This window comes from Pseudopipra pipra, chromosome 3 (assembly GCF_036250125.1).
Source record: "Pseudopipra pipra isolate bDixPip1 chromosome 3, bDixPip1.hap1, whole genome shotgun sequence".
Classification (NCBI taxonomy): domain Eukaryota; kingdom Metazoa; phylum Chordata; class Aves; order Passeriformes; family Pipridae; genus Pseudopipra; species Pseudopipra pipra.
In genome coordinates, this window is record NC_087551.1 from 60,194,508 (window position 1) to 60,219,871 (window position 25,364).

At 36.9% G+C, this 25,364-nt stretch overlaps 1 protein-coding gene across 3 annotated transcripts in view; it reads right to left on the reverse strand.

Moving 5' to 3' along the window:
- Positions 1–512: 512 nt before the first annotated feature.
- The window catches only part of ENPP1 (ectonucleotide pyrophosphatase/phosphodiesterase 1), a 53,266-nt gene continuing 28,414 nt past the window's right edge, over positions 513–25,364 (reverse strand). For all 3 annotated transcript variants that reach the window (XM_064649468.1, XM_064649469.1, XM_064649470.1), the window contains 18 exons: positions 24,488–24,607; positions 23,258–23,367; positions 22,039–22,104; positions 21,700–21,772; positions 19,891–19,999; positions 18,622–18,753; positions 17,016–17,047; positions 15,504–15,631; positions 14,392–14,461; positions 11,201–11,288; positions 9,176–9,351; positions 8,615–8,666; positions 7,461–7,615; positions 6,037–6,172; positions 4,999–5,079; positions 3,869–4,001; positions 2,995–3,151; positions 513–2,175 (listed from right to left, as the gene is read on the reverse strand). In XM_064649468.1, the coding sequence (XP_064505538.1) occupies positions 2,008–2,175; positions 2,995–3,151; positions 3,869–4,001; positions 4,999–5,079; positions 6,037–6,172; positions 7,461–7,615; positions 8,615–8,666; positions 9,176–9,351; positions 11,201–11,288; positions 14,392–14,461; positions 15,504–15,631; positions 17,016–17,047; positions 18,622–18,753; positions 19,891–19,999; positions 21,700–21,772; positions 22,039–22,104; positions 23,258–23,367; positions 24,488–24,607 (1,986 nt within the window). In that variant the 3' untranslated portion in view covers positions 513–2,007. The remainder of the gene's footprint in view (positions 2,176–2,994; positions 3,152–3,868; positions 4,002–4,998; positions 5,080–6,036; positions 6,173–7,460; positions 7,616–8,614; positions 8,667–9,175; positions 9,352–11,200; positions 11,289–14,391; positions 14,462–15,503; positions 15,632–17,015; positions 17,048–18,621; positions 18,754–19,890; positions 20,000–21,699; positions 21,773–22,038; positions 22,105–23,257; positions 23,368–24,487; positions 24,608–25,364) is intronic.

The following is a 25,364-nucleotide window of genomic DNA, read 5'->3' on the forward strand; positions in this document are numbered from 1 at the left end:
AAATGAGCAAAACTACTTACACTAAGATTAAATCAGGGTAACTCTCTTCCTTGTCAAGTTGACTTGTCAATTTCTGACAAAGCTATATCCCAAACCCCTCTTGATGACCATAGTGGCTTTCACAACTGCTTTTCATTCCAAAATCCTCCCTGTGTCAAACTAGCAGTCATCTGCTTGAAGCCTATCCTCTTCCCTTTTTACCCAGGAGCTGGGCTAGCCCTGCCTTTTAATTGAAACTGGCATCACTTCACTTTCTCAAGATGTCAACATCTCTTCTATTTGCATTCAAGAGACAATATCAATTTTAGGAAAAAAAAGAGATTAGTCTTTGATAATCTTTCTCCTACCTTCCCCTTCCAATAATGAATGTAACTAATATTGCAGCTGGAGAAGTTATCTAGAAATCACAGAGCAAGGATTGAAGCAACTCCCTTTCCATACCCAAAAAATAATGTGAAATAGTGCTCTGTATCTGCACCAGTAAGTAGCAGAAAGGGTCATGAACAGCATACTACTTCTGACGGTTTTATTGGTCACAGGCAATGTTACAAAGCAGTTACATTGAATAATGCTGTCACAGTCCTATCATAATGTGAGGTTGCTACAACACATTTGGATTTCACACAGTGAAACTAATTTAGGAAAAAGAAAATCATACTCATAACATAAGATCAAGAAAATATATTTGGTTAAAAGAAAAATGGTCCCAGAATTTCAGCCCACTCAAACTGAAGTTAATGGAAAAGCTTCCTCTGACTTCAGCAGGCTCTGAATCCAGCCTTCAACACGCCCTGACCAAGCTGTAAGGTAAAATGTCTCTCTGCTCAGTCACAGGCTCTTCCTTCTTCTGATATACTTGTGCGTGCTGTGCTTTCTTCTTTTTAAGTGAGAACAACATAAATGTGTAATAGACTATGTCAAATTTCATACATAACAGAGCCAATGTTGGGTCATTTAGAGAGTGGGAGAATTACAAAGGTAATAGCATGTGTACTGGAAAAGCAGGGAATTCCTACACTCCTGAGTGCCTGTAGCAGCTGTTTGTGTAGCCTGAAAGTTTCCAAGAAAGCTCATTACACGGTTCTTCAGAGTTTGCATCTCTGACATCGTCTCTGCATTCAAAAATGGGATTTCAAAACCACAGCTGACAAGATCATGTACCAAACTAAGAAACACATCTTTGCTTCAATAAAGTGAAATCTTTTAATCAAATTCAAGTTCAGTTTGAAATAAGATAATTATTTCTAGGAGCTCAGAAACATCCCTGAATCAATTTCTTTTCATTTACAGGTGACTTGATGCATCCTATACCGCTCGTTCAGAGGATGCATGTACAACACGCAAATTGTGCATCAAATTCGCCGCTGGTTTTGGAGCCACCAGAGGGCACCAACACGCCAAGGCTTCCCAGCCCACGGAATTCCTGTAGCCAGGAGTCTTTTCCATGCCGTGGAAGTTTTAGTTGCCGGTCTTACTAACCAAACTATAGCTTCTTGCACTATAGTGCTGCATTATTTTGTGAGACCCAAAACTCAGAATGTAATTCACGCTTCAAGGAAAACTGCAATGAGAAGTGCTGTTGTTCAGATTTCAACGTTCACAAAGAATGTAGTTCTTTATCAGAACTGTATTTGCTAATTATCTGTATTTTTAAAGTAGCATATTGATCATAACCCATGCTTTATGAATTTCTCCCTCTCCAGTGCATATCAAAGATAACATTTGTGTTCATGTCTCAGACTATGATGACCAAATGCTGTTAGCATAATAATGGACAAGGCTCTACCACATCCAAGTGGGAATGACAGGAGCTGCCATCCTATGTCACAAGCATAGTCCATCAGGAGTCCCTGAGATACAAATATGGCACCCACTCTCCTCCCTACTGGCATTTTGGTCAAGAGTTCTCAATAAATGTTCCAGCTTATTTAAAAAAAATGTTTTCATTAATTAAAAACAGTCTATTTACAAATCAGTTGTGAAATGGATAATATTCCATAGGAAAAATCAGACTGACTCAAAAGTTGGTAAATATGTTTTTAACTGTAAAATCTCAGACACTGGCTGGTTTCTGTCTTGATAGAAGCTGAGTCCCGTAATTAATTCTATATCTCTGATCCGAGCTGTATGAAATTTCATTCTCTCTTCAACCCACATGGACTCAGACTTGCCATCCTATTGGGACAGAGGAGGAAAAAAAAAAAAAAAGGGTTGTAAAAATTTTTCCTGATATACTTTTAAACTATTAACAAAGGAAATTTTGATGTTTTATAAAGACAGAAAGCAGTAACTGTTGGCAAACATCTAACAAACAGAGTGTGCAGGATCATAAAAATTTAGAAGCTTGTCTGAATTCAGTACTTGCTCTTACTTCCTCAAGTATACAAAACTTGTAGCTACACCAGATCTATCCATCATCTCTTTGATAAAACTATTTCTGAGAGCTGTGCCTGACTTGAGTAGTGACTTCTGTAACCCCTTGCTGCAGGATAGGTCTATACACTTTCCACACTTCTTTTCTCATGTATATGGAGGGGAGCTATGCGCATTCCCATCACAATACCAAGATACCTGAACTAGAAGCAACCAGTACTCTTCAGGAACATCTGTGTTTTCTTCTGGGAATGCATATGCCTTCGTATTGACCTTTCATTGTGGGTGACTCCCCCTAGAAGCTCTTTATCCTTCTCAGCTGTTGACTGGATAGTTGCATTACAGAAACCTATGTATATATCCCATTGATGGTCTTGGTATACTCTGACTTCACTCTGCTAGCAAAGTTTTGCTCGTTGACCAGGGAACTTTTATTTTCACATCTGATCATACATAGAGACTTTAACATCATTCTGTCTACAAAAATGTTGTCTTCTCTCTCAAGATGATCATGATAGGCTGTACCATTCTTACAGGTTTTAAGTAGTTAATCACCATATCCAAGCAAAACAAGCTCAAGCTTCACTTCAGATGTTCATGGGGACTGAAGAGACTACTTACTGCACAGCTTTCACTGTTGTCTTCTCTGTGAGGTACAATGAAAGACAAGGCATCTAGAGACCCTTCACACTCTAGAGGAGTTTCAGAAGTATTTTTACAGCTAGTCAGCACAATGAAGAAGTGGGATGGAACTAGAACTTCTGAATTACCAGGGTATCTGAAATACAAAAGATCTTTCTGTAAATCCACCAAATCATACTTGCACAAAGAAAAAATGACAGTAATCAGCTGTATTCTGGCATATCAATTTTAGCAATTCACCTATTTTTCCCAAAGAAAGATTAGATTTGGAAGGAAAACTCCATATTACTATTCTGCAAATCAAGTTTGTCCTGTAGGCTGATTTAAGTAACAAGTTTGATGAGGTATGACAAACTGATTTGTCATAAAAATGTGTAAAACTGAAGAGTTGATGAAGAGTTCAGCTCAAGCCCATCCGCCTGCTGGCTTGAACCAATTTTGCTAATAAGCATAACTCACAACTTGTAGTGGAACACTGCCAGCTCAGAAAGTGTCAACCATGCCACTAGGGATAAGTCCTTGCCTCATCCTCTCCTAGAGGCAATGTACTAAGTTTTCAGGCTAGCAGACATTCTTGCACATGAAACAGCTTCTCTTACACTTCACCTTCAGGTTTTAAGATAACACATTTTGGAGGTGCATTTTCTTTTTGTACTTGTTGCTTCTTTCTTAACTTTACTTTTCCGCATCTGCTTAGAGCCATTTGTCTGTCTCTCTGAACTGATATAACCTGACAAGGGCCCATCTCCACAAGATTTATTTCAAAAGAGGGATACTTGTCAGACCACTTTTGATACTTTTAGACCACTAATGGAAGGAAGAAACGTAGGATTAGAATGGGAAAGGTTCTCACCTTTTCAACTTTTCTGGGGTATCATAGAGCCCATCAGAATCATAATCAAACACAGGACCACTGACTACATTGACACCATTCCTGGCTGCAGCATGTTCAGGTAGCAGGTATTGATGGAAGTAGTTCCATAACACTGAAACACAGTAATAGAAGATTGAAATAATCTCCAAGATAGAAGCTGCTAATACAACTCTACAGACTATTCAGTGGAGTATAAACTGACATATAAGCTAGGAAAATAATAAATTCTATAGGTGTTTAGTTTTTCAAGGTTGCATCTAACTGCAGGATGGCAGCAGGATGGACTGCAGTATCTCCTGGCATTGTGGTTTCACAGTCACCCTACCCACAAACCTGACTGAGGCATAGTGGTGCTGCTCCCTTGTGGCCTTGGCTTTTTCCTTGGAAACCAAATCATGGAGAGACAAGAGGAGGAAAGGCCAGAGAAGATCATACCCACCTGTGTCTTGCCTCACTATCAAGTTGGCCTGGCTAGCTTGTACACCCATGCCTATAAGCTGGTAAGTATCTAACCTATATAATATTTTTAATTAAAATTAACAGTTGAACAATATTCCATTACAAAACAGGATATCTCTTTTGTCCAAGAAGTGCCTTCTTTTTCACCCCAGGAATATGCTTAATCTCTCTCAGCCAGCCATCTCATGTTCCTTCTCTCCCAGGAAAGTCCAGGTCTTCATAACTTTTCTACTAGAGACATGAATATTTTCCTGTTTCCTTAGTGACTGAAAGCATAAAATGCAACTTAATATAACTCCCATAACTATATATGGTATCTGGATTCTCTAGAACAAATTTGATATAAACCCCTGCTTAGATGCATAGGAAAATGCAAAAAAAAAATGTTAAAGATCAAATGAAGACACACTGTGCTCTCATGTAATGAGCCAATTGATTAGGAATCATTAGCTGACGACAGTGGGCCTTTTTCACAAGGATGATAATCCTACTTCAAGGAACTTTTCACTGAGGTATACAGTCGCAAGAAGTCTTATTTAACAGGGGCAGCTTAACCAGAGAACATTTGCATGGTTTGGAAGCAATCAAAAAAATCAGCAGTCTTTCTTATATTCAACTGTGCACATAAAATGTGCGTACAAATAAAATACCTTTAAATGCAGGATACATTGGCACAATGTTGCTGGTAAGCAAAGCATCATAGTGAAGGCTCTCTGCATCTGTCATAAAATCTGAAGCAAAAAAAGGCAATTAATTACTTGGATTTGTTACTTGAAACTTGCATTCTCATAACATTAAGATGGAGCTGACCTAACTTCACTTTCCAAACCTGATGTGGGTCTAAGTGCTAACTTCAGTACATACTGGATTCCACCTAAAATAAATTATCTTAGTAGCAGCAGCAATTTCACTTCTGAGATATACAGTTGGTGAATTTTTGTGGGATTTAAAAATATCAGAATAGGCTTCTGAACTGGGGGGAAGGGAATAAAATTCACAACCACCAGACCAAGCACCCTGACTCCTAAAGATAGGAGCTCTACTGGAACTCTGCAAATTACATTTGACGCAGATGTTTAAATAACCTACTACTTGGTACTCTATGCAGTAAAGAGAAAAGGCTTCCAAATCACATCAGTGACAGTTCACAAACAATTTATCCACATCTAAAGACCTAAGAATTTTGTAATATATTTGAGAATCAGAACTATGTTCCTCAGACCAATGCTGAATTTCTACACTAATGACCACATATGGCACATAACAGTATATTTCAAATAGAAAATAAACTTATCAAGGCAGTTTTTTTACTTTATGAAACATCCCTAAATTTTACTTTGGGTAGTTCTAACTAACACCTGTCATACTAAGTGAATTTGCAATTTACTGGCTTGCTAGACTTTACTCAATCTTTACATGTTCCTTCCAATTTCTTCTATGAGATGCCAGTTTAGAAACCTGATAAGTTTCAAAACTTCTGGGAAGTACTAAGTGACCTTGGACAATCCATTGGATGCTTAAGTGCTTAAAATGTTTTTCTTTCTCATATGCTGAAGTGAACTGCAACAATTCAGCAACTACTGCTTCATACTCTGATTCATTATCAAGAACATCTACAAAACACTATATCTGCTACATTACAAATTATTTAAACAAGATAAGCTATATAATGAAGGCAACCTACTTACTTGGAGGAGTAAGAAAACTGTAAGTGAGGTGAGGATGATTGTTGTAAAACAAACATGTCTGGTTATGGTTCTGTGAAATACGAACATCTTTGTGTAAACAGCTGAAGGTATTTTCTGTAGCAGAAACCCATTTGTCCTATTGAACAAGAAGAAAGTATCATTGTTAAAAGATGACTTACAATAATTCTCTTGTTATGAGTGACTGCAGAACTCTAAATATTTAGCTGCAACTGCCTTTAACGGTGTGAAGGGACTTAAGGAAGACGCAAGAATTTTTCCTCTTCCGTCAGTGGAAAACAAGCCCTTCCACCCACTTCATATATCTTGGAATTGAAGTGAACAGAACTGCAGGATTTTAGCCAAATTGAGAATAACATCTTCCAAAAGAGAATCTAGAGGTGTCCATTAGACACCTGATTTACAGCAATTGTACTTGTTCATTCAGGCTAGAAATCAGAGACACAAACAGATGTGTGAGCCACTTGTTACAGTAATTGGTTGCTTCATGACACTAACCTCAAAAATTTGGGATCAAGCAAACCGTGACAGAGTTTAGCTAAATTTAATTATAACAGTCATTATTTAAAACCTATAATCAAATTTAAAAGCATCCTCTACTATCCTAATTCCTTCTAAGCATGATATGGCTTCTAATTTTCCTCTGAATAGGAAAGGTCAACTTGAAAAAATTTCCATTCACCAGATCAGTGCTCTGCATGAACAGGTTTATCTTGGCATAGGTTTCAGGACAGCAAAGACCTGATTTATTTCCACCTCTTTTTTTCCCCAAGCAGGATTATATGAGAGAAGGATCATATCAGAGCATGAACAGTTCAAGACAGTCCAGAGATTACTTTTTCAAAAGGATCTGGCCACATTACAAACACTAAGACCAGCAAACCTATGTTGAGACCACAGTTTCAGGATAGCACTGACAGACTGCTATAGCAGACGTATACTGCCAAGCAGTAAGCCAGTGCAGACTCACAGGGGTTCTATATCAATACCAATGGACTCCTCTCTTCCTGGTGGATCTGCTCACTCTGGAGGCAAAACTGTTACACTCTGAGAAATGGAAAAGAGTCAAAGCCAATCCTTATCAGCATAGTGAAGTGAAGAAAAACTCTCTCAAAGTTCCTCTTTATATCTCACGTGGTTTGACTTAGTTCCCTAGGAGGTAATATTACAGAATCATTGAGGAAAACACCTCTAGAATCATCAAGTCCAACGTTTGACCAATCACCACCTTGTCAACCACACCATGGCACTGTCACATTCAGTTATTTCGTGACCACCTCCAGGGATGGTGACTCCACCACCATGGTGACTCATAGCACACACGGATCTAAGGAGTATTCAGGAATAACTGACATTCAAGCATTTTACTTCTCAAAGTTGCTACAAACCTTTCTTCATATACTTACATCTTTGCTAACAGTGTACGCACTCCACAGAGACATCCTGTAGTCCTTGCTGTATCCACTCACATAGTGGGAATGGTAAAGGAGGCAGTAATTATGTCTTTTCTGCAGAACCCTGGGCCGTCCATAGGGTAAAGTAAGTTTCTCTGTTTTCTTAACTGCAACAGAAATAGTGCTTATTACTTTTCAATTAATACTGGTTGTTAAGTATCTTCATCTTTTATACACCTTTAATTTTAAATTGCCAAACAAACAGAGAAATCACAGTAATGAAACAAAAAAATTTCATTCTTATATCAAAGGCACAGTTCCTGTGCTAAGGCAAAGGTGACAAAGCCAGTATAAAGCTTATATTTAAACCAAAACATTTTGCCATCTAAAATAGGAGGTTAATCTAAGTTGCAAAGTTAAAGTCTTTGCTGACTTTCTGTTTCAATTTAAATATATAATGTGAGATCTGCTTCTATGTAACATTTAGATGAGAGAGAAACCAATTCTGGTGATTTGAAATTACTACTTTAGTAGAAACCATAGTGTTGTATGTAAAAGTGACATTCAAAGGACTAAGAAATACAGTGATCTAAACAAACAGTACAGTGAAGCTGGCTGGATTTTCAAATGTATTTTCATTAAAAGTATGCTGCCACTATGATATCAGTATTTGCATTGATTTCTTATCAGGTATTTCCACTTACACCACTTTAGCTTCCCATTCTGGAATGCTCATTACTTCAATGCTGGAAAAGTCAAAAGTATCAGATTATACATATGCCATAAAGACACATGTATAAGGACACACATTTATTTGAGAACAAATTGTTCAGTAGGACTGTATTCAAAAACATTGGAACCACAGAATGGTTTGGGTTGGAAGAGACCATAAAGATCATCTAGTTCCAACCCTGCTGTCAAGGGTGGGGACACCCTTCACTAGACCAAGTTGTTCAAAGCCTCATCCAGCCTGGCCTTGAACACTTCCAGGGATGGGGCATCCACAAATTCTCCAGACAGGACTATAGATCCAATGGTTATTTCAAAGAATTTTTACATTATTTACATAAGAGTTCCTCAGAAGTTTAAAAATACAAAATATTTGATGGTTAATAAACTTTTTTGTTAAATTTTTAACTTATATTATTATCATCTAAAGTTCTTACCTTCTGCTTCAGTGAGATTTAAACGCTGATTAAAATCCCTTATTGGTAAGCCCTATAATTATAAAGCAAAAGGGGTGAGATTCTACAAAGTATTCTACAAAGCATACCTTGAGTTGGTATTACCCTTAAAGTACTGCATGTAACTTCTGTCTTGCAAGTCACACGTATACAGAACTCACTGACATGTACTGCAGAGGAGCAACAGGTAATTTGCAGAAACAAACGGGGTTTGCATTTGTTTGCATCTACAGACTTGAAAACCACAGGCCAAACACAGAACAGAAATTTCAACATAACTAAGTGAAGTGAGCAAGAACTGAATGCTTTCCCCATCAAGCTTCTGTGACATTTTTCCATTCTCTTCAGAGGTGAATGTGACTTTATATAAGCAAACTGCAAAAATTAATATACAAATACAGGCTAGCACCCGCTAACCCCAAGCAAGATTTGATTTTGAAATGAATAGTAAAGGACTGTGAAACATATCTGGAGAATGCAGAGCTTCACTCTGAATACAACACAGACTTCTGCCTCCATGACTTTCACCATTTCAGTACTTACTGCTGTCCTGCAGGAGCAGCCAAGGCTCACTGAAAAGGCTCTTTGTCCCACCACAGAGCATTCAGAAGGATGGTTTGTTTCTTTGGGATGGTGGGGGGTATAAACAGGGTTCCTTAATAGATGGTTTAGGCGTCCATGAGTTCCATTGTTTGGGGCTGGTTTCAAATCAAGCAAATCTATGAAAGAATTCAAGTGATATTAGCAGAAGGAGAAAGATTGTAATAGTTGATTGTATTGTGCTTAGAAGTATGGATGAGTCAATAAAGCTGCACTTCTTGCTGCTCACAACACCCAACAAGGAAAGCAATGTAACCTCTTTAAAAGGGACCATGCATGTTTTTAATTAGGGTTCAGGACAGTATTAGTCTGCTTATAAGGTTAAGTTCCCTCAATTTTATATCAGAAAGTTTACATGCTGCCTTTTATACATCCTATTCTTCTAATGCTTTCTGTACAGAATGGAGGAAATCTAAACATCAATGAGTGCACTTAAAAAAAAACGATCTGTCACTGAACTCACTTCAGTGTAAGCACTCTACCCCTTCCATACAGCATACACAGAACAGCTCAGGGGGGCACAAGACGGTATTTCAATATCAACCATGATATGAGAAGACAGAAAAGCATACAAGGCTGAGAGAGACATTCTTGTTTCCTATTTCAGCAAACAACTTAAACATACAGTTTAAATACAGTATACTTGAATATTGCCACTGATCTCAAGCATTTGCCATGCTCCCATTAAGTGTTTTCTGGATCAAACCCTTTGGTAACACTTTGTCTCTCATAGATGCAGTACAGGTTCTAACAAGAGAGGGAAATAGACAGGAAATAGTAGAAAACAGGCGAAGACCTCAAGGGGAATAAACAAACAGAAAGTGGTAGATCTAGTGATAGACTTTTGGAGAAATGTAACGAAGAAGGGACAAAGCAACAAGGAATAACACTAACATTGTTACTGTTACAGGGAGGAAAAGGGGGCCACAACACATCTAATTTTCAGAAAAAAACACCACTTCTCTGGCACAGTGTGGTCAGCATGGTGTTAGAAAATCAAGTGAAGAACATCTGTATATGGAGTGAACAGTCTGAGATCCTCAGATACAGAAACAGACTGCATGGAACAGCACCGAGTCATGAATTCTAGAGTGAACCATAGAGAGGGGAGAAACTGGAAACCTGAGTATTGCAGAGACAACTAGCTCTAGAGCAAGATTCCAAGGCGATAGTACTACAGACTAGCAAAACACGTGCAGTCCATCAGAACACCAAAAAACTCACATATTTGAAACACCTGTTGTATTAGACAAAGAGAATGAACTGGAAAACATTCAAAGCTAGTATTAAAAGATACAATACAGAAATTTAACAAGTGACACATAAATGAGGAATTTGAGAGGGGTTTTTTACATGAAACAAATAAAAAAAAAAAAGAAAAAAATCTAAATTTTATCTGAATTAAAAACCTGTTTAAATTAAGGAACTAAAATTAAAAATATGGTAAAGTGAAAAAGAAGAAAACACATGACAATATACAAGGAACCCACATAAAAAGAAGGTGTGACTGATGTAGGCTTTCTGGAAACGGGCTGCCTGGCTGCTGCACCCATAGCAATTACTCTGCTTGTTCTGCCTGAATAAGGTCACCTAAGTGATTAATCTGATAAAGCCTCTAGTTAGATATGAGAGAGAAATATCCCTTCTTCTTGATGGTAGAGAGATTGTGAAGCAGCCAGTTTTAGTAGTGGTGAGTCAAAGTGTCAGCTCTGGAGCAGCCAGAGGAATACACAGATCAATGGAAAAGAGACATACAAGGTGGCCTGACCAGGAGATCCTAAACTGCTGTTAGTCATTTAGAGATAGACCTTTCTCAGAAAAACAAGAGCTTTTTATTTGTGAAAATCTGCAGCAAGTCTTAAGGACAAGTTTCTAAGGACACTTAAAAATCTGTTACTAGAAGATTTACAATGCCCAAAAGATATCACATTTTACAGAACAAAAATGACCCTCATCCATTGTACTTACCACACAATAAATTATATACTTCAATGTTTTCAAATGGATCAACTTGAGTACGAAACTTGAATCCTGGTCCAAAACCAATAAAGATAGCCTAGGATTTACAGAGAAAAGTATAGTGGAATTCTGTTTAAGACAAGTTGAAATGGAAAGTATCTTCATACTCAGAGAGCATTTTCTCCCAAGAACTTAATCTTTACTTTACCAACATAGGTCAGATCAAGTCAAAAGCATAAGTTTTTCTTTTAAAAAAGTAGATGTATAAGAATAACTTTTTAAAGCAGTAAAAGACTATTAGGAAACCCAGTTCTGTTTCATTGCCTTTAGCCATTTATGAAGACCCTTGTTCTTCTCTGCTTTTGAAGAAGTTAGTAATTTTCTTAAATGCTTTAAGAGATTTAATGGAAATGTTGATCCAAAATAACCATCACATTTCATGTCCTGTAAACAATTTGGAAGCTTTTAACTTAAGGCTATAAAAACATCTGTTGGTAGCAATGTTTTAAGTGGTTTAAGCAATGAAAAGGTCATAGGCTTCTACGCCTGGTTTGCAGCTGTTCTTTTTTCTTGCACCATTTCCTGAGCTGTTCTGGACCTGATCCAGGAACACAGCCAGCTCAAAAACTTTTCTGGTTTTTTTCCTGCTGGCTCTTTTCCTTCTGGTTCAATTCGCCAACCTACTTGACACTGCAGCCATGCAAAGCTTATGCTAGCATACAGTAGGGTTTGCTGCGTGAATAAGAACAAGGAGAGAAGGGCAACAAATGCTTAAACTCAACTGCTGCCAAAAATATTGTTTTAAAACTTACCCTGAAATATTCAGTTTATTTTTTAATGAAATGAAACAGATTATACCCATCTGTGGCATCAAGATACTGAATGAGTGATAGATGCTTTACTCTCTATAGCATCACCCTGGGTAAGATTTCCAAGCTTTTTGCAAAAAATGCAATTGTCTCAGATTTCACAGAAGTTAAAAACTCAACTCTACCAGCTTTTTTCGAGATTAAAGCATAATGCAGGGTGTCATTCTGCAACTATTGATACTAAAATCTGTAGGCTAATAATTTACTCAACAAGCCTAATTTGAACTAGATGAGGTAGGGACTTGCTACCTCCTTTCTCTTGATTTTGGTAATTACAGAGTATGAAATCTATGCTGTTATAATGTTAGCCACAATAAGGACAAATTATATCTGTTTTAAGACCTGTTAGGGATGCTATGAACTGACAATCCCAAGTGTAAGCAAAACATTTGAATAAACATACTGAAAAAATTCACACAGTTAAACTGTATCAGAGAGAAACAATATGCTAAACTGTCATTTGGCATCACATGGCCTTGCTGGTTGAAACCCATTACTAGATACACTATCAACAGGTTTTCCATTGTTAAATCAGGGAAGAAGAACAGGCCTGGAAGGGTAAACCGATACAAAATTAACACACGTTTTGGCTAACATGTTTTATGGTTGTTTTCTAAAAACAGTTTGATGCCAACACCATATAATTCTACAACACAGGAAAAAATGTTTTTAAGAGAAATCTCTGTGTTATATGGACTATGTAGGTCTTTTCATAAAACCTGTTTTCAACAATTTTCTCTCTTTATAGATGTCTTTACACATATTCACTGTAATAATTCCAAGTACCTCACAACTGTTTGTGAATTCTATCCTGAAAATAGCTTTCTGAAATCAAGAGTATTGCCTTTCACTTTATTGATAGCAGAAACTAAAGCAGGGATAGGTTAAGTGACTTCCCCAAATTAGATGAAACTGACTAAGAATCTGTTTTCACATTTTCCTATGATCTCTTCCCATTTGTCATTAAAGAGAAGAATTTCAGGACTTTCCTTATTTTATGACTAACATGCTTTCTCCTCAACAGACTACCTCAAAACAGTGATACATAATCTATCATGACAGAGTAGAATTACAGAGCTGGAAGATAATTTAGTCAACTTTTTAAAAGCCAAAATCAAAAGTAATTATGTTATTTCTGAAAGATGCTTGTCTGACCAGTTTTTAGGTAGTGCCTGTCCTAAAAGTTCCACAGACTTCCAGGGCAAACTAATGTACTCATTAATGGTTTAAAAGAAAGCTTTCTAATAACCAAATGAGCTCTTCTTTATTGCAGTTTAAGCCTGTTACTTCTGTTCTTAGCTAACCCAGAAATCAAATGAACTCTAGGTTTACAGACCGGGAAACTGACTGGCTAAGCAACAACTTCCCTTGCAAGGGCCTGGGTGACACAGTGGACAACAAGGCAAATCTGAGCCAGCAGCACACCTTGGCAGCAGAGCATCCTGTACTGTACAAACAGAAGCTCAGCCAGCAGACTGAGGGAAGGGATTATCCCTTTCTACTCAGCATTTCTTTAGACTGCATCAGGATACTGCACTTTCAACATAAGAATGACATCAATAAACAATCATCGTAAATTCAGGGGAGGACCCCCAAGGTGGCTGGGGGCTGAAGTCCTTGTCTTGCAAAGAGGACCAGGGCTTGTTCAGCACAGAGAAGAGACTGCTTCAGGCAGACTCAGAAGCAGTCCTCCAGTACATACAACAAGGTCATCGAGGAGAAAGAGCCATGCTCTTCAGTGCTACTCAGCAAGGGGCAGAAAGAGAACAGGCAAACTGAAAGAAGGGTTCTAGATGGCTATAACTAAACACATTTATACCAGGAGGATAGTTAGGCAGTGGAATGTGTTGGTTAGAAGCTGTGGAGCCTCTGCTCTTGGTAGTTTCAAAGACACAGCTTCATAAAGCCCTGAGTAACCCGATCTGATCTGAGATCTAACTGTTTTGAGTTGGATGTGAGACTAGAGACCTCCTGAGCTCCCTTACAATCTGAATTCTCTTAAGATCTACAATTATTTTATTTGATGATTTGATAAGTTCTCTTTTCCTGCTTTTAATGCTACAACAAAACAACTAGTCATACCTTTATACTCTTACTGACAGAGCAAGATCTCTGGGGTAAATCCTGTTGGGTTTTGACCAATTCTTACAACAATGGAATCCCACCCCTCTGTAGGTTACCTAGCAATATTAATCCTATAATTGCTTGATTTCTTCAATTACAGATGGAATAATGTCACAGATCTTTGAAAAAATAATCCCAACACCCAGCAAACACAACATTTGAAAACAGGAGCCAAAAAATAAGAGCTAACATAAATTTAAATCTCACCTGCATATTGGGGAAGCGATTGTCTGAGCCATGGAATCCACCCGTGCAGCTTTTAATCTCAAGTGGTTTTCTATTAAAAACATACAGTTTATATAACTCACACTTTATAAATCATATTGGTCTAAAACACATTCAGTGATGCCTTGTTTACTTCTCTATTTAAAGATTTTTAGAGGATCATCCATAGCGAATAAGAAGTCTTAAAGCTCTGGAAGACAATACCCTTAAAATCAGAATGGTAGTTTTCTCCGCAAATATTATCCCTTTGGAATTCTCATGTGCCCATCAGAGTCATCTGAAGTCAAATAGCACATGACATATGAACAAAATATTTGAATATTTGTTCTCAGGATAATAGATTTTCACTGTCATTTGGGTAACAGAACTTTACACTACTTTATATGAGTGATTCTTAATAGGTTTTTTTTATAAAATTTCTAATGTAATTTAGACCATTCAGTCTCATAAAAAACAAACCTCCAACCTATGCTAGGTCCGTATATATTATTTAAACACATACAGTTCTAGTAACCCAAACCTCTTTTGCACAACTTGCACACATCTACAGTGCTATACAACAGGACTTACTAAATACATGGACTGAAAAATTCTTCCATGATGAAAGCCCTGAATCATCACAGAGGTGTTCAAAATTATATTATTACAGGAGATACCACGATTCTGGGAGTTGTAAATTCTTTCATCAAAACATGTAAGGTAATTAACAGTAGTGGAGTCAGTAAGTTCAAAGACTGACAAGATTGATTCAACCAAGTAATTAATTACATGCTTTGATTTCATGGACTCACTTTGGAAATTCCTAAAGCATAGCAAGATGTGCTCAAGTATCTGCTTAGTTTCTAACCTGCCACTGTCTCCATACCCAGCAGGGAGAATATCTATAGCTGCCAGTTTAGAATTAAGCCTCCCCAGGCCAGCAAAACCTGTAGAGAAAAGCATGCACTGTTTCTGTGCAACATCCCTTTGCTGTGACAAACAAGAATACCACGCTCCAATAGATATCATTGAACTCTCGGCATCTGGAAGAACAGAGCTTTGAGAAAACAAGAAGTTATTTGTTGTATAATGAAGTACTGCAAACTCTAACTTACCGAGCAAGCTGCCATTGGGGGTCTAAATAGAAGTGCAGCGGTTCAATCCGGTCATTATAGGAATAATGGAAACGCTTGGGTAGCAGATTTTTCATATAAGCTTTGAAAGGCTGGTTTGGTTCTCTGCACTGAAATGTTGAAATTAAAACATAAAATGTACATTTCACCAAAATTTACTTATGTCATGCATAGTTGTCATACAGCACATCAATTGCAAAGGGTCTGCAATAACTTGCACTAAGAACAGTATGATCCCATGAGGCTTGGAGTCATCCGGTCTCCAACATAAATATGAATGAATACTTAAATACTGGCTGTTTTTGGATTCAATGGTTATTAAAAGTATATTTAATACTGGATTATGGACATAATTTACTTTTTTTTTTCTTACAGCCTACAATTGTACAGAACCAAAGAGTAGTGTTTAGAATTAATAATGAATTATATTAAGACAAATATCATGATACTTTCACAAGTAGTAGGAGACTATCCAGTGCAATAACTCTATACCTCTGTACTAGAGAAGGTAATAAACATTCAAATGGTTTTTAGATTCAAAGAATCACAGAATATGCTGAGTTGGAAGGGACCCACAAGGATCATAGAGTCCAACTCTTAGCCCTGCACAGGATAAGTCACTCAGGGATAAAAAGATTTTTCCACAAACTAAAATGCATTAATGATTTTAAAAAATAAAATAAAAACAAAACCACACACAACACAAAACCAAAACAAAACCTCTACTGTAATACTGGAATTTTTGAACAGTGAAGTCATCTATACAAATACCATAGCTCTCAACAACAGCAGGGACAGAGTGGAAAAACAAATGCACTAAGCTATAAGTGACAAAAAATTCAATATCCTGTCTCAAAGCTGTTTATCAAAAAGGTGTGAGCAAGAAAATCTTATGCGTGCCCTAACAACAGAGCTGAACTTTATCCTGACTTGGTCCTCAGGTAGTATGGTCCAGATACACAATTTCTCCAGTTTGAAGAGCAACAGGAAACAGTTAGTGAAAAAAAATTAACACAAAGCCTTAGTTAATGCACAACCCAAGAGCAATGCCACCTTAGTCAATTTTGATCTTTCCACGTATGGAACTACTTTTGCTGTTGTTATGGAAGGTCACACGCACAGAACCGCACACAGAATCAATTAGGTTGGAAAGGACCTCTGAGATCATTGAGTACAACCCATCATGTAAACTAGACCATGGCACTAAGTGCCATGTCCAGTCTTTCCTTAAACACCTCCAGGGACAGTGACTTCCCTGGAGTGACTTCCACCTCCCTGTGCAGTCCATCCCATGTTTAATCATCCTTTCTGTGAAGAAATTCTTCCAAATGTCCAAATGAAACTCCCCCTGGTGCAGCTTAAGACTATGTCCTCTCATCCTGCCATTGATTCAAAGTCCAGATGCTATGTAAGTCCAGAAAACAGCTGACACTATAAAATACCTGTAAATGTCAGTAGACATTAAGCTAGAACAACAGATAAGACAACACCTACCGTGAGGTTTCTGACAATGCCTTCATAATTAACTGGAAGAATCATAGGTAAGTATTAGTCACCTAAGTCAAAAAAAATCAGATGTAAAATGAAAGCATTCCCATCACATAATATAATTGGCTTAGTTCCAAAAGATTCCTGGGCATAAGAAACTTTTTTTCCAGAATGAAAACCATATAGAGCAAAATAATCACTAAACTGTCAAAGTATTGCTTTCATGAAATTTTAGTTCAGCCTCTCTTCTCTTTGCTTACTTATTTACAGCTTCAAATGTTAAACTATATTAGTTAACTTTAGTTAATACTATCAGTTACACGTTAAACTATATGTAAATGTTAAACTATATTAGCCACAGAATATTAGAAGAATAATCTAAGAAGTAAGTTTGTACAAAAGAGGCAATTAAATGCTGTGTTAATCAAGATGGATTTTTCCTATTTGCTAATAAACTTATAAAGAAAAGGAAACAAATGCAACTATCAGGACAGCAGCTTCATCTGGCAAGCATCCTTAGAAAGACAGCCAAGTGCAAGCTGGCTAAGATTCAGATGCTTACACTCAAGCCAAAAGAGACCATTCCATCATGTAGTTCGACATTTTGTATAACACAGGCCCACTACATTTCACACAGTTACTCTGTCCTGAGTCTGATACCCAATACTTGACTAAAATACATAAAGCATTACCCTGGCAAGAGAACCATTCATAATTCCTGCAGAGATATATGCAGTGCTACAAAGACAGCTACGCTACTTCATTAAAACAGTGCACATGTCAAAAGCAGGAAATAAGTATTTGATTCCCACATTCTCTGATTAAACATTTAAAGCAGTTTAGAATAGCATTAAGCAATGAAGTAAACAGGACTTAAAATCACTACAGTTGAGACCTACAAGTTCTAAAGAGGACAGAGAACAATAATCTAGACAGAAAAAAAAAACACACTCAAACAACATAAAGGAAACTTGCATTCAAAATTCAGAAGTACCAAACATTGCAGGCATTAAACAATCATCTAAAATGAGTCTGCTTAACTAATCAAAGTTTAAAATTTGTAAGCATTCATTGATTTTCACTCAGTTTTATTATCTCATTCATGTTTATTTGCAGTTTACTCAACTGCTGTCAGGACATTGGGCCATTTTTTTAATAACTATGAAACATATTATAATATTCAAAATAATATGCAAGTTAAGGTAACAATCTAACATTCCTTTATTACAGAAATATTGCAAATTTATACACACACTAGCAAATCAGGAAATGAGGTGAGACATGAGGAGAGGATTTTTGGACTGTCTTGAGCACAAATGATCTTATTCAAAGGAATGTCATTAACAAGGCAGGAGGTATTTGCAGTTGGTCACTCTGAGGCAGCTCATAAAAGCAACCTGTAGGATTCAAATACATTTTCAGACTTGAAAAGTCAAATGGTCTTTAAAAACACAGGTGCACTACCCAGTATTACCTCTTCATCGTTACTCAGGTTGACCCTAGCTGGCATTCACTCAAGTTTACTCATGGAATATGTGGAGCTTAAGTTTGTATTTATAAAGTACAAAAAACATATAACCAAATAACAAAAGTTAGTTTAGCAACTACATACAAGAGAAATACTCATCTGGAACATTATTAGGTCTTAGGCGAGCTGCAGGACCAGGTACAACTATGAAATCTTGAACATTGTCCAGATAGCTGTTCAGATATGCTGTTTTTCTGCAACTCCCTGCTTCCATCCCTGTAAAAGGAAATAAATTTTATTTTAAAGTGGCAATATTGATGTAGAGCAGCCTTGCTATGGAGACAGGTAACTTCAGCTGTAAAAGTGAGAAACGTAATTTCTCTGCACTCTTTATCAGCAATCCCAAGACATCTGATCCAAGATGCACGTAGAAGAAAAAAAACTTCACACAGACGAACACAATCAATTCTTTCCTCAGCTGAGAAAGACTCTCCAATTGAATAAACGTACAATTTTTCTTCTCTGAAGAGAAAAGAAATCTTACAAGCCTAACAACAGAAGCAAGGGTCAGACCAAATATTAATTTAGCTGAGTATCCAACCTAATAGCATTCAGTAACATCTAGAGAAACACCCAATAAGTACAGCATTATGGACTGGTCTTTCTCCCAGTGCCCTTTATCAATTTCCAGAAGCCAAAGGGACTTCGAGTTGCATATTGCATTTGAACTCCTACTTTTAATAATTTTTGACAGGTTTACCTTCCATTAATTTCATAAATACTTTTTAAACCTGTACAGATACTTGGTTTGCATCATTCCCTGTGCTAATGAGTTTTGCAAGTCAGTTTTGTGTTGCATGAAAGTGTGCTTATATTTTATTTGTCAGAAAAAGACAAAAAAAAAAATTGGTAAAATACCTAGCTTATAGAAATAATTCCAGATATACAGAAAAGCTATTACAGAAATAAAGTTTTGTATTCACAGCCTTCTAACAATGGATGAGGGAACTGACAACTGAAAGGAAGATATGGCTTGTATTTTTGGTTCTTCAGCAATCTTCAAACTGTAGCTGTGTAGTGTAGTTAAAAGACAGAATAAAATGAAATCTACTTTTTACAGTTCAATTTTTTTATTCTATTTCTTTTATCATCTGGTAATGGTCACAAAAAAAAATAAAATATGAAAACTATTTAATCCCCCCCATATTCTCCACTTCTTCACCCCCTCATAAAATAATCTGATTCTCACTTACATTGGTTCTCTCTTATATCATCTTGTTAATATAAAACATATTTTATAGGTATTAGTTGCTTTGTTAATCTTATCAGAAACACGCAAGTATAAACTCAGAATATTACTTTATAAAAACAGTTCTTCAAAAGTTCTGATATATTTCATAAAATCAAATTTACCATGATCTGATACAAAAATAATATTCAGGCATTTATGCAAGTTCATTTGCTTTAGACCATCCATCAGCATCCCTACTATATTGTCCACTCTCTGTAATGCTGTAATGACCTGCAGAACAAAAATAGGAATGTAAAATAAGTGTTAAAAATACTGTTAAATATAGCTAAATAAAAATGAGAGCCTGAAGACTGCCTATCACCTGCACTGTTCAGAGTTGCCTCCATCTACAGAAGACTGGTTATATATAGACTATATATAGACTATACAGGTCTTAATCCAATTTTTTGTGCACCCCACACTGTACTATGACACAGCTACATATTTTTATGTGTTATTTCAGTTGCAGATGCTTAAAAAAAAAAAAAGAAAAAAAGAAAAAACAAAACAAACGAAACAAAAACCCCAAAACAAACCAACCAACCAACCAACCCAAAAACCAACCAGTGACAGGGGTTTTAAAGCATGAAATTGAGGATGCTTGTTGCATTACAAGGGGCACAACCAAGGCCAACAGGGAATGCACAAGGGTGCAGATACTGATGTGCTGAATAGAATAGAGGAAGCCAAACCTTTAGCACTCTTCCTCAAAATGTCTGTTGGGAGAGACCTTGGAGCAAACTGCCCTTGAAATTGTGCTCCAAGACTAATCTTTTCAAACTAGTTTAAACAAACTGAAAAAGCCAAAGAATGAGCTACCATTGTAGTACTGTTTGTGACCAGGTTCTGGTGTCCAAGCTCACTTGCATAGTTACAGCACTGGAGCTACTTTTGAATACTTGCTAAGTACAAAAAAAAATATTTTAAAATGAGGTAGATGTTACCTCATTGAACTACTCGCATAAACTGTCTTGCTTTGTGCAAACAAAGATGAGATGCTCTTGTAGAGACTATAAATCCTCAGGATCTTGCTCTCCGGAGCATTCCTGACATACAGAACTTTCAATCCCCTTATTAACCAAAGAAAAAATTGCCAATTTAAATGTTTCCCCTATACTGCAATTCCAGTTGTGTCTGCTGCTTCCTTACATGAAGAGTAACCACTCTCAGCTCAAGAGAAATTGGCAAGAGCTTCCGACTGTTGTCACCACTGAAGTTAAATACCTAGTTATAATGCCCAAACTTCCTGACCATTCAAGATGGGAGAATTTTACAAAGTTCCTGAATTTCCAAGAACTTTTTTCTTTGCATTTTTTCACTTTGGTTTGTTAAAAAGTAAAGCTATTTAGTACTTTTGAAAACAGTAGCAGTCCCAAAAACTTCTTATTTATACAATAAATCACAGACTGTGATAGGGTGAATGTTCCTTTTATCTGCCTCTTTCAGAAAAGGCATAAAGTATAACTGCAGGGAGATAAGACCAGTATTCATCTAATCTTGGTACAGGGACTGAGTGGAAATGAATGACAATTATAACATGAATACTGAACCATCAAAACACACACATTGCTATGAAAACCTCTGTTCTTGCTAAGTTGAAAGTATACAAATTTTATGTCCCTATTACTCCCTTCCACCAAAAATCAACACAAACCATTAGTGGGAGCAGATAAAACAACATACAAGACATACTCAAACATGTTTTGGTAATTTAAAAGTTATCAAAATAAAGAAAAACTAGACTTACTAAACAGGCTGTTTATTATACACTTTATAGCAATGTTAATTATGGATGGGCTGTCTATTCATCATTTTTTTTCCTAACAAACATTCTTCATATAATCTTGGTTAATATAACATGAAGTATGGAAATTATAGAGTCAGAGCAAAGCTTCAAATTAAAAAAAAAATTAAACTACAAAACTACTTACTCCACTGCTTACTGGTCCAAACTTATGGCCCGAGGAATCTGGTTCTTCTAAATACAGAGTGTAAAAGTGTGGTCTATATCAAACAGTACCAAAAATGTAATATTTTACATACATGTTGAGACAGTTTGAAGAGATTATATTTAAACAATGGAGATAATATATTGGAAAGAACGCTGTCATTCAGAGGAAAAACACATTAAAGGGAAATAGAGAAATGCAATTTCATAGAAAAAGCTTTCAGTTATAGAAACGGGCATTAAATGATATTTTAACATTATTAGAATCATGGATAAGATATTCCACTCTAACAGGAACTTACACTTGCCATTGTATACCTACCTTTCATCTTCAGGTAACTGCAGCCAGCGAAGGACAGTTACCACTCTTTCTTCAAAAGGGATTGAGCTGTATCAGAATAATACAATATCAACCAACCATGTATTTCCAAGAGCTAAAAACTTTTAGCCATACATTACAAAAAGTCGGTGTATTTTAGCAGAAGAAAAAGTGAATTCAATAAGGGCTATTTAGCAGGATGCAAATTTATCTATGCTAATTGCCTGTGACTCTACAGGAGTTTATGGCCTGATCTAAAGCTCAACTGAATATAGTCCCCATTGATTGCAATACAATTAGAGTAAAGTAAAGTAAAGTAAAGCTCCCAGTACTGCTTGCGTTTATTATACAAAGTGGATAATTGGCTTCGAGGTGCAAAGTCACATGCAGGTTTTCATTCCTGTATTATGTTATGAAAAAGTTTTGGTTTAAGAGTGGGGTTAGAGGTTTTTTTATGTTTAAACAGGTTGACTACAAGTTCTCATACTATGTCACAAAGTAGATCCTCTACATCAATTACTAAAGCAGACCGAACATAAGCACATTGATGTTTTAATAATGTGAGGCATCCATAAAATTAGTATTCAGCTACATAACACAAATTCAAGTAACAATGTAGCAGTTCCTAGTGAAAAAATGTAGGTAACAAGACAAGAACCAAAATTTCCATCCTATATGAAGGATGTAGGAAGAGAAAATGGTCCTAGGAAGACAGAAATAAAGTCTGATTTCTTGGGCAAGATTTGAGATTATTAAATAACTGGCGATAAACCATTTCATTAAACAGAAAATGTTAACTGTAGTGAAGAGCAATCACTGACTAACATATGACTGCCTTAATGTGCAATATTTTCAAAAATTGCAATTAAAATAATTTTAAATTGGAATAGTTTATCACAGCCAATAGTAAAACTTCAGTGTTCATGGACAGTCACATCAAGACCTGATCCATTCACTGTATGAAGAGTTTGGATTGAAATACTCTACACACTCAAAAAAGGTTTTTATAAATACCTTTAACATATTTGGTGAGGAATGAAAAGATTATTAGACAAAGACTCTGCATTATACTGAAACAAAGTTAATTGGATTCTAGCTTTTTTTTTCCATGTTGCACACAACTGTTTAGAAAGCAGGAAAAAAAAAAATTATGCTTTCTCTGGCATCTGTCCCATTATAATAGTTAAAATCAAATATTCACCCGAGACACAGGCGTACATACCTATTGTATTTTTCATATAGACTTGGAAACGTTCCATTAACTGCTACGTCTGACCCAGGCCAAAAGAATGTACCTGCTTTCAGACCCTGGTACACAGCTGTCAGCCAAATCTGCAGCAGAACATTTGCTGTCATTAGTGCAGGTCACTGAATTAGTTGAGTAGTTGACAGACCCCACTGCCACCCTCACTAACTCTGCACCCTTTAGCAAGACCAAAAACTAAAACTTAAGTGGAACACTCCAGTCAATCTTGCAGGTCACCACTATCTGCAGCCCAGATACACTTTGTAGCCTGATTCCTTATTGCAGGCACTCACATCCCTTCTGCTGCTACACCAGGGGGAGCCAGGGCAGGAGTAGGAACCATTAGTAGAATGCAATGGCAGACCCATGGCTGAACACCAGGAAGGTGTTCTTGTGTCTCAAGAACAGTGACACAAGAAGGGGTAGGAATATTCCAAAGACCTACATCCCACATACTCTTGACATATGGAAGCAACACTGTGGGGTCAGATCTTCTGGTTTTACTGCTGATCACATGATTTGCAGATTTATGCCTCACGCGTATTTTCTGCCTGACTCACATCGCTCTCTTCTCAGTAGCCTGCAAAGTCTACAACAGTGTGTTCTTTCCTCAAGAATCAAAAAAAAAAAAAAAAACCCAAACCCAAAACCCAAAAACAACCTAGTCTTCCCTGCATTAGTAAATAGCTGCATCTGGTCCCTTGCTATTCTTCAGGCTAGCGCTCACCCAAACTTTTCCATGCCACTTCATTTTGATGGCAGTCTCAGCAGTTTTGCATAGGTGTATGATTGAACCGAGACAATTTCTTTTAAAACCACATCTTTAGACTTAGCAGTAATTTATTCAGAGCATAAACCTTTAGTAATGATTCTTAATACTAAAACTAACTGGTCTGTCAATTTTCTCAGAGAAGTTAAGTGCAAGCCCACTCATATTAAAAACAGAAAAAGACCTGGTATCTCTATTAGTTACTTTAAGCCTTCATTCTCCTTTGGGAAAATTCCATTTAAGTTCAACAAAATCTGTTACATTTTGTTTCATTTGTTATTTTGCAGCTCTAGTATGGCAATCCTAATCATGCTGAGTAACACTTCTTGGCTGACTTAGAAGTACCCTCTGTACTCTTTCAACATCACTATGCATTCAAGTGATATTAAGTAACATAGCAGGCTGATGTACATTCTCAGAAGAGTATTAATACTTACAGGCTGCCCTTGGTACCACTGTGGATTAAACTTCTCCTTACTTTTAAGGGTGAAGGATGCATTTCTTTTGGGGTCATACATCTTGTTATCAATTATACCATGAGATTCAGGATACAGCCCCTGTAATTGAAAGTATACCTTGTTGCAATGTTATAAAGAAAAAGAACCTTCTGGCTGCACAAACATGTCTTTTAGACAAGTATATCCATGGAATACTCTATATGTGACTTTTACTCCACCAGTACCTCAAGACCCAAATTTTACAGCATCATGTGCCATGGCTTCCAAGCCCTACCTTCCAATTCTTAATTGTTTCTCAGTGAGACAAAAAGAAAAATAGGCCAGCAATTTCTTCTGGGATCAAATTGAAAGATATCTTATGAGTTCACATATTTGTTGTATCTTTAGTACCAAAGACAAAGCAACTACCTATGCTAGACCTCCAGCGCATGAGCAAAAGCTCCAGCTGGGATATCTGTTGCAGGGAAGGAAGTGCTCAGGGGCATCAGTTCTTGGGTAGCACAAGGAAACCTTGTGCTCTGCCTTTAAGCAGACTAGTTCCTTTTTACATTTATAAAGGATAAAACATCACCACCATTAGGACCCTACTACTTTTCACAAGAATAGGAAGTTGAGACAAAGCTCTGTACTGTATACCTCACATGGCTGCAGGGCATGCTTAATGCCTCTTAGTTGCATATTCAGTCATGGAGATTTTCAAGGATTGCACAATTAAGCATCTCATTCCTGAACCTGTTCTCCTCACTTAGCGAGTGTCCTGACAAACTAGAGAGATCAGACAGGAGGTGCAGATCCTAGTATTTGATTGAGTTTTAGTTCTGGCATGACAAAATCAATAAGGAGCTCCTCGATTCCA